General features: G+C 45.5%; 1 protein-coding gene and 1 pseudogene across 1 annotated transcript; both read right to left on the reverse strand.

Annotated features, from left to right (window-relative positions):
* Positions 1 to 1712: 1712 nt before the first annotated feature.
* Positions 1713 to 3852, reverse strand: LOC115560318 (E3 ubiquitin-protein ligase TRIM39-like; annotated as a pseudogene).
* Positions 3853 to 7166: 3314 nt separating this feature from the next.
* On the reverse strand, positions 7167 to 13894 carry spef1 (sperm flagellar 1). The gene is made up of 7 exons (XM_030379480.1): positions 13696 to 13894; positions 13427 to 13538; positions 12261 to 12408; positions 12068 to 12122; positions 10551 to 10638; positions 10356 to 10461; positions 7167 to 8285 (listed from the first exon to the last, which is right to left on the reverse strand). The coding sequence occupies exons 1-7, from the start codon at positions 13802 to 13804 to the stop codon at positions 8166 to 8168; spliced, it is 738 nt and encodes a 245-aa protein (XP_030235340.1). The 5' UTR covers positions 13805 to 13894; the 3' UTR covers positions 7167 to 8165.
* Between the last annotated feature and the right edge of the window lie 74 nt (positions 13895 to 13968).

Raw genomic sequence — 13968 nt, forward strand, 5'->3', positions numbered from 1 at the left:
GGACAAAGCCGGACATACAGACATCGGCAGAACAGAAGCCGGGGTCGACGTAGCTCAGCCTGGAAGCAACTGGTGGAGCTCAGCATCCGAGGCGCGCGAGATGGAAGGTCCTCCGTGGACCTGATGGGCGTGGCCGCAGTCAGCTTGGGAGCGTGACATAACAGTGTGCCGCCAGAACTGGCTGTACCCATCACGATTAAGCAACATTCTTGGTGCATGTCATAACACTATGAATGCATGTAATTATTAGGCCCATTACACTGAAGTGCTTGATTTGTTTAGTCATCCCCAATTAGCCAGCAATAACTATTGTCAAGTCATTGGCACTTTACTGCCGCAATCATTTCAATATATTTTAATTGAAGTTTATAGAATAGAGGTTATATATCATATTTAGAGATTATAGAAGGGGGGATAGAGTAATTCAATCTTAACATTGCATAAATCAAAGGCATGGTGCTAACATCAGACTCTGTGTTGGGTCTGCTGTTGAATAGGGATGTGTATTTGGTTTTATTTTAGTCTTGTCTAATGGGATTGTGTTGTGAATGGGTCATTGAAAGCAGGTAGTGGTCGTTCACAATATGCCATGCGTACATGTTCTTCATAACATTGAAATCCCTCCTTAAAAAACGTAATGAAATTTGCCTGATTGTAATTTATTATATTGGTTGTTATGTAGGCCTATGTTATTTTATGTATAAGCATGTAGTTCTGCTGCTGTTGACATCGAACCCTTCCATATGCCCATATATACTATGTATTGCAATATAAAGGACGTATGAAAAGGAAATAAAATGATTTTTTTCTGCCTCTACACTAAGACTGACACACATGAGTTGAAATATATAAAATGTCTTTTTTTTTTTTGTATTTCTGTATTTAAAACAGGAAGCAAGTATAAAATATGTGTAATATAATATATGATATATCATGATGATTATAATTATAATGAATGCAATTGCATTACAATTATTGTTTTTTAATATTGTCTGTTGCTAGTCAACAGCCGATTTGGAACATTGGAAGCACACTCCTCAAATTGAAATGGAACAATCGTCGTGCTCTATGACATCACAGCTAAAATTTTAGAACATAGAACTAAACCTTTTTCAGGTCGCTATAGTCACTGACATGTTTGGCATAAGCACTTATATACCTTGACGAGCGACATTGCATTGCAATTTTCAGAGAGAAATATAAGTACTATTAGCTATATGCGGATCTGAGTTTGTTGAGTCGCTCGACCTAACACACTTCATCCATATCATGGCCAAACAACCGCAGCGGGCCCCTCGGCCCCTCGTCCGAACTCGGTCGGAGCCTCCGTTCTGCTGCTTCCCTGAAGCAACAGAAACCTCTCCCACGCTGACCATCAAGCCTCATTCGGAGCAGGTAGGAGTGAGGAAGAGGAGCAGAGAGGATCCCGAGGAAGGCCCGACCCCCTCCAAGAGGTTGAGGACCACCGCAGGGCAGCGGGCCTATCGGCCGCTGGTCCGGACTCTGCTGGAGACCGGGTTCTATTGTGTCCCTAAAACACCAGAAACCTCTCCCTCGCTGACCATCGCGCCTCCTTCAGAGGAGGGTGGAGTGAGGCAGAGGAAGAGGAGCAGAGAGGATCCCGAGGAAGGCCCAAGCCCCTCCAAGAGGTTGAGGACCAGCTACGGGCAACACCCTCCCCATGTGGAGGCTGTGGTGGGGCCGGAGGACCCCTCTGAGGCCCGTGTAGACCCCGGGGGGGTCTACACGGGCATATATATATATATATATATTTGACACAACTACAGGGTTAATTCTTACAAATATTCTCCTCGTTAAATGACCGCAGTATCATTAATAGACATTAATGCAGATCTCTCAGATCTCACATAGTAGAGATTCTAATTCTATTCTAATTCAGGAAACAACATTAGTTGTTTTGGTCGTTTGATTATTTTATTATCAAACAAAGGTCCTAGTCTGTTGGATTGACAGGTGAGATGATCAGGGGGGCAGAGTTTCTACCTTTTTCATGATCACATGGATCGAGGATTGGATAGAGAGGCTCAGTGAAGGTGCAGCCAGTAGCAGAGTAGATATGAACCCTGGCTTCCACATCATAGAAGGAGACCAGACCCTCATCATAATCAACAAACACCCCCACCTTCTGGAGCTCAGCTCTCAGAGGGAGACGGACATCAGGGTTATCATTAAATACCAACACATCCTTGTTGTAGAGAAGAGTCCAGTAACCCGTCTCAGGGGTCCACTCTGTCTCACCTTTTCTCTCGATGGAGTCTCTGGCCACTCCTAAACACCATGCAGTCTTGTCTTTAACCTGGACCTCAAAGTAAAATCTCCCTGAGGAGAAGCTCTGCCTCGTGAGAACAAATGTATAGTATGTAAATCTCTTAGGGTTGTCTGGGAGTATCTTACTCACACCTCCATGATGTACTTGTTTCCCATCCTCAGACAGGATGAGACTGGGATAAGCTGTATCAGGATCCAGAGTCACATCTACTTCATACTGCTGAACCCTCTTCAGTTCAGCATCACACTTCTTCAGCTCCATGTTCAGTGTCTCCTCCAGCTGATCCAGGGATCTCCTCAAGGTTCCTACGTATGACGGAGGACGGACCTCCACCGTGGTCCAGTCCCTGGTGGGTGGAGGATCCTTCAGGGATCTGAAGGCCTGGAGGATGGAGGTGGTCTTCAGTGTGTGAGAGCCGCTTCACCTCTGAGCTTCTATTGGTCAGATCTTCTATTTCCTGCTCCAGCTCTTTGATGAGGTCTTCAGCTCGTTTCACTGTGGATTTCAGTTTCTCTTGAACCGTTTGGTTGAATTCATCCAGGCCCTTTTCAACACAGCCTATCAGAGCAGTGAAGACCTGCCCACCATGGGCAATCTCTCTGTCTGCGTCTTTGTTGCTCAGTTCCACTGTGTCCTTGATCTCCTTAATCTTTTGTTTTCTCTCCTGGATCTTCTGCGGAACGTCAGTCACCGTCTTCCCCAGCTGGGCCGTCTTCACTTCATATTCCTCCTTTAGAGGTACAACAGGATGGGACTTGTGGTCTGTCACTGTGCACAACAGACACACACACACCTGTTCAGTCTGGCAGAAGAGCTCCAGAAGTCGGTCGTGTTTCTTACACATCCTGTCTTCCAGACGGTCCATAGGCTCGACCAGCCGATGTTTCTTCAGGCCAGCGACTCTCTGATGTGGCTCCAGGTGGGTTTGGCAGTAAGAGGTAAAACACTCTAGGCAGGACTTCACAGCCTTCCGCTGGGTCCCAGTACAGACGTCACAGGGAACTTCTCCTGGTTCAACACAAGGCTGCTCTTTGACTTGTACGGTTGTTCTAATCTGAGCAGCCAGCTCTGATAAGAAGGTATTGACCTGTAGATCAGGTCTTGTGTTGAAAAGCTTGTTGCAAACAGGACATTTGTACTGGACTTGTTCATCCCAGAACTTTGTAATACAGGTTCTGCAGAAGTTGTGTCCACATGCGGTGGAAACTGGACTGTTGAACACATCCAGACAGATGGAACATGAAAAGTTTTCTTCAGACCACGAAGTGTTAGCACAGGCCCTTCCTAGACACAGACGACAAGGTTTATGTATTGAGCAATACAGATTTCTAATTCGATAACGGTAAGAGATGTTTTAACTTTCTCAAAGTTGTGCTGTTTTACTTACTTGTTCTTACTGTCAGACTTTTTGTCCCAAAATGCGATTTATTTTCTCCTGAACGGGAGAACAGCTCTTTGGTTTCGTTTCCTCAATATGACGTCCTCTCCTCCCCTAACACATGGCTCCTCCCTTAACCTTTGGCTCCGCCCCCACGAACACGCTCAGACTTTGGTGTATTCATGCACTGTGTAGGCTCCTTCAATGCGTTGATGTTTTCTCTTCTTTGCGGCATTCAAATATGTAAAAAGATTGGACACAGAGAGCCCGGGAAAAAAATAAACTTTGTGATTCAGTGGTGAGTTGTGTTGCGACTAACTGAGTAAGAGCTGTAAGAATACATTTGACTTGATTTTGACTGTGCCTAGTATTTTCTCCACAGTCTTAATATAAAAACACGAAACAAACGGAGAAGCGAGGGGGCGCGGGAGCAACTGTTAGGGCGCACAGAAACCGTCACCGTAGTACCCACGGCAATGCAATGCACGGCAGTTAATTCCACTGAATTAAAAATAGGTTTACCTAGAAAATTCACAAATTATAAGATGGAAGATTTACTGTATTGTTAATAAAAGTATGGTGGGGATCGCGAGGAGCAGCAACATGTGAGGACTGTGACGCAAATAAGCACATAAGCTGCAATATCTGCACATAGCCACAAGGGAGCAGCACCAAACATATAAGCTGTAATAACTGCTCATGGACACAAGACGGCAGCATCATCAAACATATGAGTAGGCTGGAGGCGGGCTCTCAAAACCATAGCCAATCAGAGGACGTAGTGCGTCATATAGGCCACGCCTACTCCATACAGAGCAGAACCCAGAAGAGGATGATACTAGAGGCAGGTTAACCTCGGATGCTCCGCTAAGCGTCGCTCCGCGTGTATATACAATTCCCCTCCTATTGTTTCATGTTTACCACACCGAAACCAGGCCAGATGAAGTGAGCTAAAAGCGATCCTGACTGGAGTACCTTTTCTGAATAACGCAACACGACGCCGCGCGTTTCCTCGAGCTCTGCACGTGGAGAACTTTATTCACAAGTTAATTGATGATATTAACCCTCCCTCCCCCATGCACATATTACATCACTAGTTATGTCCTTAATAACTGTATGGAGAAATCGAAATGCATGATATTAATGATACTGAAGCCATAATATTAAGAGAGAAATAAATAAAAATCCAAACTCCGCCTTATTCTTCTGTAAATGTGGCCTTTTATGATTTGTTGCGGCTGTGGACAGACGGCCAGCCCTCATATGTAAACCCTCCTTGTGTTTGACATTTGTATGCAAACTCCCAGGACAGGGAGGGGTTAGACAGTGTTTAATGATAAATGTGGTAATGGAACAGGTAGGGGTTAGACAGTGTTGGAGGATATATGTAAGTTAGAGTCTAACCCCTCCCTGTTCTATTACTACATATATCCTTAAACACTGTCTAACCGTTAGACAGTGTTAAAGGATATATGTGGTAATGGAAGAGGGTGCAGGTTAGACAGTGTTTAAGGATATATGTGGTAATGGATCAGGGAGGGGTTAGACAGTGTTGGAGGATATATGTGGTAATGGAACAGAAAAAGTCCGTACATTATTTCTTGGGTGAGATTGATATGCATTTCTGAAAGTAACCCGCCTACAGTTACCAAACGAGCGAGTCAGTTTCGGCACAGTTGAATATTACCTCCCATTTCCCCACTCCCCTCCAATCAGAGCATAGCTAAGATTTTGTGGACCAGCGGACGAGCAGCTGAGCAGCTTGAGGCCACGGGACCAGGCTCGCTCGTGTTTACAGTGGATGCATCGCAATGCCGAGGCGCACAAAGCTTTTGGCCGTGTTCTGTAAATATTCACTCCGGGTGCTCCGGCGGGAGTCCTGGAGCTCTATATCTAAATAATGTCATATTATACATAGGTATATATATTATATCATATCATAGCGCTGAAAATAGCGCTGAAAATCAATCCATGATTTTTATAGCAGAAGTGCAGTCAGGATTTCCATTGCAATTTACTTTACGTGGCTACTAATTATCCAAAAGCTTGTACTTTAATTTATGCAAGATGTTAAAATATGGTTTACTTGCCAAAGTAGGATATTATATAGGCGGCAAAACGTTTAGCAATTTGGAGGTGGTTTACATTCTGCCTATAGTGTCATTATTCTTCAAATTGTGCAGCGCTTTGCCTTTCATGTTGGACATAAATAGCCTGAAACATTTAGATTTCAAGCCTTAACATAGCCTATCCAGTCCACCTGGAGAGAGCAACAATAATGGGGAACCACTTTACAAGGAGTCGCCTGGTTTGCACAAACTAGTGGAATATTGACTCAAGTGGTGGCCTAGTAAGACTACTGACGAGCCTAAACATTTGAGACATTGCCATACAAAAAATTTAACAAGGAAAAAAAAAAACAGACTAGTGTGTACGTGTGTGAAAGATTTAGGGATTTGTTGACGTTTGTCGTTACGATTGTCCTTGGGTGATTTGGTTAATATTACGATGCAAGTGAGATCATGATTTACGTTCTTTTTGTGAATGATTCTTTTGTGCAATTTCCTAAATGGAAACATTGTCTCCTTTTTTAAAAGGTTTATATGGAAAATGTTTTCATGCAGTTGGACAATGTTGTCAAAGGTAAAGTAAAACCTAGGCTATTTTAATAACACTTTTGACACGATTTTTCTCTTCCTTCTGAAAACTGAACATACCTATAGCTGCCAGAAGGGGGCGCGCTTACACTTCTGTGCCTCCCCATTTTTGTCGATGTAGGGTTGAGAAAACAACGTTGTAATTAATCAGTTAACAAATAATACGCGTGTAGTAAGAAAGGCTTGACCAACCGATAGGCAAAATTCAAATAGACACTATAATGGTCCCAATTTGCCAATTTTTAAAACAAAGCTGAATTTTCGGGGGTTGGCCGTGGGAGGGGCGGGGGGATTCAGACCCTTATATTAAATTCAGGCAATGTGTGTGCCCGTTCGATCATGCCAGATAAAGAGAAGACTAAACAAACATCTAGTCACTGTTCTATTTGGCTTCAGCTTACTGCTGAGCCATTGCTAAACACATTCTAAGTAATAAATGAATCCCCAGTCAGTCTGGATTGTTGTTATATGCATGACATATATAATACAGGTATGTCACAAATGTGAGTGGTCCTATAACAAAGCAATTTGGAAGACCTGGCTTGACTTGGCCTACAATGGTCATGCTTTAGCGTTTCATGAGTCTCAGATATGGCGCTCGATGGATCCGAATTCATGGCAATGATTCAGTACAAATACAATGCATATACAACACTCAAGCTTTCACACAGCCTCTCGTTTGTTATGCTGACCCAAATAGCTGGAATCTTAACCCTGCAGACAAAGCTGTTTGTGTATTTTTGGTGTGTGTGCTGATTCTCCAGGAGACAGACTCCTCAGCCCAATATCCTCTCACTTGGCCCGTCAGCTGTTCACAAAGGAAGGAAGCAGTCAATCCGTGTGCGTGTGGACACTTTTTGTTTTAATGTGACCTTGTAAATCATACATACAGGCATCCTCCCATCGACCATTACTCAGGGCCTGACGTGTCTTCTTATTGGTTAGCGTGCTTGTCTGAACTTGACATGGCTGCCTCTCATCTCACAAGCCACAATTCCCGCATTCACCCTTTGTGAATAATAGTTTGTTCAATCCACCCCATCCAACATAGTTTTTTCTTCTGATAATTAATACTCCAGTGTCAAATCAATTTACGTGTAACTTTTAAAGAGGTAAGAGGTTTAAGAGGATAGAAGTGGTACTTTGTGTAACACTTCCTTTTTGTATAATTCCAAATAAGCGTCATCTTCCGCATTAGGTCCAAAGACGTCATATCAGGGATTCTGACATTTTAGGTCCAAGTATGGTAACACATTTATTCATTTAAGAACATTTCTCAATGCTTAAAAAGCCACTTATTACAAAATGATTTCACAGTACCCTTTACTGGTATGCCTTTGCTAAGAATATGGTAAATGTACGGTATTACATTCAGGTTTAAGAAGGCAAATAAGTTTCAGTCTGGTACCTGTTACCCCTTTGTTTCTTTTTCACTTTTACACCCGTTTAATTTAAATAAATCCAGATATTAGGTATATCATGAAAAGGTTCTGTTTCACTCTTTCTTTTGCGTTTTTAGCTTAACTTGTTATTCACCAACATGTTGAAAACTGTACTAATCGTACGCTACACTCCTGTAAGTGGCTGAACGTCCAAAACAGCCACTTATAGCAACAAGTAGGCCTGCTTCAGTTAGAAAGCATGACAATAATGTGGCATAATCGTTGAGAACTCTTCTTTTAGATGACATATGCACGACTGATCGCCATGCAGGAGTCACACGTGTTTTGTTTTATACATTTACGTGGATCGACTTCTCTTAGCTATGATAGCCATGCTATGGATGTCCTCTTCCTTTTGCAGACGTCGCTGGTGAGGTGTGAGTGGAAGCGGAGTTTCCTCAGGGTCGGCCTGGTCTGGCCTGGGCCTTGTACGAGTCCAGATGCCGGGTCAGGTCCCCGATGCGCACGTCCTTCAGGTGCACAAGGTGCTCCAACCTGTTCACCTTCATCTGCAGGATCTAGCGCACACACACACACACACACACACACACACACACACGCTCACACGCAAACACGACGAACACACACAGGGCAACATTCAGAGGCACACACACACACACACACACACACACACACACACACACACACACACAGAGACACACACACAGACACACACAGACACACACACACACACACACAGGGCAACATACATAGGCACACGCACACACACACACACACACACACACACACACACACAGGCAGACACCCACAGACACACACACACACAGACACACACACACACAGACACACACAGACACACACACACAGACACACACACACAGACAGACACACACACACACACACACACACACACACACACACACACAGGGCAACATACATAGGCACACACACACACACACACACACACACACACACACACACACACACACACACACACACACACACACACAGCCACACACACAGCCACACAAAAGGACAAAAAGGGAAATAGTAGAAATAGTCTCAGCGATTTGTGAGATGTTCTAATAGTGCTGATGATGACACCTCCAGCTGAAAGCTCCCCCGGTTTCGACAGACGGACGTTTCATCCTCTGAGGAGGTAAGAGTCACGTCCGCTCAACACTCAGTGAGTCATAGACCACAGCTAATGACACATGTTGGACATCCACATTTTGCACACACGGACACACACACACACACACACACACACACACACAAACATACACATACACACACACTGACGCACTCCACACCCCACCCCACACCGCTTCAAACACCACACACACACACACACACACACACACACACACACACACACACACACTCACACATACACTACAAGGCGCATGTATATAGCTTACCGGAAGGCTGAGAAACTTGATGAAATGAAATGATCTCACAGCTGAGTGCAACTTGCATTACAGAATCGTTTTGTACATCAATCTGTTTCACCACGTCTCACTTCTTGACCATTGCCAACGCAGCAGATGACACACACACACAAACTCAAGCATTTTGTCTCTTTTAAACGTTAAAGTATCACAAGGCACAGACTAACCACAGAATTAGAACAAAGTCTATTTGCAGATTCCAACGGTCAGCAGTAGTATATTTTTAGTATAGGCTGTATGTTCTAATGTGCGTTTGCTCGGTCCAGTCAGGTAAAATGCTATTATCCCACTGGAGAAAATTTGGTTGCAGCCAGGTATTACAAACACTTTCAATCCATCATGAATACAACATGAAAGTAAGCAAATTGCAGAGAGCAAAAATATACTGAGTGTAATCAGTTGTGCATATGCAGCCTTCAAATGAATTACAAACAGAATAGCCTATGCATTTTTTTTTTCACTTGTGTTAAAACTTCATCGTCTGCTCGGAGATAGAAGACTCAGTTGGAACCACCCTGTATCTTCTGATGAAGGTAGGAGCTTCAGGGGTTGGTCAGTACACTCCAGCATGGCATGGCCCATAATTACGACCTTGTCGATCGCAAAGGTCAAAGAGATGAGATTGGTTCACTCCGAAAGCTTTGCTGGCCACTCAAATACCAACTAAGCCAATCATATTGGTCACATACTGTCAAACAAGACGATTCAGTTCTCTAAAAAAAGCATCATTTTGGTGCAGATATTAAAAACAATTCTCTTTTCTAGAGAAATACAGACATTGATGTACCTGCTTGGAAATGGCCTCAGCACTATTCTGACGGAGGAACCTATCATCATACACAAAATCCTTTTTTTGGTATTTGACACATTCAGTTCAAGAAAAGCCTCTCTACACCAAGACACCATCGCCCGGCCGCTGAACTTGTCTCACCCCCTTCTGCACTGAGCGAGTCATCTACAATCTTTAAAATGTGTCTGGTCGTAACTTTCCCAGACAGCTATTTGTGTACAGAATACAAAGAAGTGGAGAGATTCTACATCCTTGGATTGAACCAGTGGATGAGTAGAGCTTGTATGTCTCTTTGAATGTTACTTCTGCAACTGAAGAGGGAATCTGGTCTGTGTGTGTGTGTGTGTGTGTGTGCGTGTGCGTGTGTGCCATGCCTGTGAGTATACCTCCACAGTCTCCTGCAGCGTCATCACGGCCCTCTCCTTCTCCTGCAGCATTAACCGGAGTGCAGGGTCCATCTCTGTGACGTCGCGCTCCAAGGCCTTGGGTTTGCTGTCGAGCAACAAAAGAAGCCCCAAGCACTGACGTTAGCGGAGCTAGTTGTTCTCTTCTGACGTTAAGGGATTCTGTTCAGTAAATACCTGCCATTCACCGGGAACCTTTGGATTCTTTTGCTGCCCTCCACGGCTTTCATCTGAGCCTGAATGAGGGCCTCCAGTACATGTGTTTCTGACGAGCACAGCAGACAAAGCATCAGAAGAAGGCCCTGTGGCTGAGTCCGGGAACCGGCCCGTCTCACAGCAGTTGGAACGTGGAATGACCAATCGGTGCACACCAGGACGGCTGGACCCCCCCCCCCCCCCCCCCCCCCCCGCTCCACACTACGGGGGCACCAGAGGAGCACTCTCCTTTGACATGACCTATAGAAGAACCCCCGAACCCCACAACCAGGCCAGGTCGAATGGGGGAGGGGGGGGGGGGGGGGGGGGGGGGGGGGGGTGAGTAAGAGCCGACGCATCCGGTCGTGATCCGGGGAGGGCAGAGGAAGAACAGAGCGGCACGGGAGAGCAGAGGAGGAAGCAGCGACAGAGGGCCTTGATGGGTCTGGCCTGGTCGGGGGGGCTGGTGACGGGGCGGGGGGGGGGGGGGGGGTGCTGGTGACGGGGGGGTGGGCTGGTGCTTGTGATGGGGGGCAGGCGGGGGGGGGGCTGGTGACGGGGGGGGTGCTGGTGACGAACCGCGATAAGAGCACCAGGGCTCTGTCTGAGAAAGAGCGAGTCATCTGTGCTATGGAAGGGAGTGGACGGGGGTCTGTGTGGGCGGGGGTGAGGGCAGGGAAGGGGGGGCCGGGGGGGTGAGGGCAGGGAAGGGGGGGCCGGGGGGGTGAGGGCAGGGAAGGGGGGGCCGGGGGCAGGGAGGGGTGGGCAGCCACCCCGAGGTCAACGTGAGGGGAGGGCCCCGGTGGACAGACGAGGTGCGGGGAAACATAAGGGAGACGGGTCACTGGCTCCCCTTCCTGTGTCAGCCGGTGTGTGTGTGTGTGTGTGTGTGTGTGTGTGTGTGTGTGTGTGTGTGTGTGTGTGTGTGTGTGTGTGTGTGTGTGTGTGTGTGTGTGTGTGTGTGTAATGCTTCTATGTGTGTATGTGTGTGTGTGTGTGTGTGCGTATGTGCATGCCAGCCGTGTGTGTGTGTGTGTGTGTGTGTGTGTGTGTGTGTGTGTGTGTGTGTGTGTGTGTGTGTGTGTGTGTGTGTGTGGGTGCCAGCCGTGTGTGTGTGGCCACAGTAATCCCTGGGACTGCCTGTTTAACTGATAACTTCAGGTCAGTAAACCACCCACCATATGGTGTTAGAGGCTGCAGAATATATGCTTATATATATTATATATATACAGGTATATATATATAGGGTCCTTAGGTTTTCCTCACAGTGGTCGTTATATTATACATTTCCCACACTGGTTTGATTGCAGGAGGTCAGTTACACCCTACTGTTCCACAAGCGCAGAACACAGCGATTCCACAACACACTGTTACCTCACCCACTGAGTGTAGCGGCAAGGATCACAGACGTGTGCACAAACAGTTGGGGATAAGAATTAGGTCAGTATGATCGAGGCAGACTGCAGACTTGAATTGAAGGTAAAAGGAAAATATGCTACCTGGTGGAAGCGTCTCTTGGTTCTTGATGTTGTTGACGTTGTGGTACTCAAGTTCCTGACAATCAGATCAAAGGATGGTTATCATCTGTGGAGGAAGATAATGCACCTCCCACACACACCAACACACACACAAACCCTCACACGCACACACACCCGCAGACACACACACACACACACACACACACACACACACCAAGGTGTTCTCCGTGACTTGCTCCAGTTTGAGGTCTATCTTCTCTCTGAGGGAGAAAAGAACTGGCTCTATCACTCCTGCAGTTCTTAGCGCTATCTTCTTGATCCTCTCCTCGCCGACATCAAAGTCGAGCTTGGAAAACACCTTCCTAGACACACAGAAGGAGAGGGAGAATGTGGGTTGATCAGAGTCTTTGTTTGGAATGGGAAACACATGGCTAGGATGGGATACTACTTCGGGGATCGGCCTTATTCATCTGGAGGCCATCTTGGATCTAAATGCTGACTAGGTGTGGGAGCTGAATGGGGATTGCTGCATTCAGTTCCCCCCACCCTGACCCATAAAGGAGGGTTCTGGGTGGATCAGTACACAACACAGACTCACTATAAATCTCAGGTTGGCCGTGGGCCGTGTTAGCGGCCAGGGACGGAGCGAGTGGGAGTGTAATAAATGGGTTCTCACGGATCCCTGCGAGGACCTTTAACACCATCACTTATACAACAGCAACATGTAGAGAATACAATCCAAGTCTCCCCGTGTTGCTGATGGCATTTCCTCTTGGCTCCATTCAACGTTTCTCAGGCTGCACTGCAATGCTAACTTTGAGTTGATGTGACACCATCTTGGACATTGCTTAAATCTCTCACCAAAACCCATTGGCCTACTCAGTATTAAGAAATATCTGTTCTGTCTGTCTTTGCTTCCTCCTGCCTGCCAGCGCTATTGTTTATTTCTGTCTTAATGTTTTTTAGAGAAATAATGCATAATAGTAATAATAATAATACAACTTATAATTATTTTTATAATAATTGATTTTATTTATTTTTGGACTGGGGTTGATGCATACACAGATCATGGATTATGGATAGGAATATGGATAGATCACTTAAACAACAACTATATCGGCCGCCTCTTAGGCCAGAGTTTATGACCTCAAATATAATTGAAGTCTGCCATGAATAATAATAATTATTATAATTGATAAAATTTTTACAGCGCTTTTCTAAATACACAAAGACGCTTTACAAATAAGAAAGGAATACATACAGACAGTACAGACAATCAGAATAGGAGGCCAAAACTCAAAAGCTATGGCTATGGTAACCAGCACCAGAAAGACCCAGTAAGACAAAGCTCATGTGGTCATGTCACCCATCATCTCTTGCCTGTTGAGAATGCTCCAGTTACTCATCTTCTGCTGGGTGGAGTTTGCAGGGCTGTAGTTGTGCAGCTCAACAATCTTCGGGAAGAAATGCTTTACAACCTCGGCAGCCATCACTAAAGAGTGTTCATTGAAAACAAACGATTTTAGTGAAGTGTTCAAAAGTCTCCAATTGCACCCAAACTACAGTATTTTAGTTAAGAGACATTTTATTGTAGGGGCAGCATCTGCGTCGACCCCCTCGCCTTCATTCAAAGTAAAGTGAAAGGCTACCTCCATCGCTGAAGTCGCGTGTAATGTGCTTTTTGGGTCTTGACAGAGGTATTTGGTCTATCCATGCGTACAAATCCTGCAATTGCTCTTCATTTAACTCGTGATCCATAATGTAATCACGACATTTGGTGCGTTTCAGATGCTTCGACTATATGTGCGCAAGTTAGCCCGCTGCTATCTCCTCCACTGGTCTGTTGATATCCGTTGCTACGCAACCGAGGCACAACGACAGGACATGGGAAATGATTCAGTGATCATAATCGAGTTAGATAA

This window comes from Gadus morhua, chromosome 15 (genome assembly GCF_902167405.1).
Source record: "Gadus morhua chromosome 15, gadMor3.0, whole genome shotgun sequence".
Taxonomy (NCBI): domain Eukaryota; kingdom Metazoa; phylum Chordata; class Actinopteri; order Gadiformes; family Gadidae; genus Gadus; species Gadus morhua.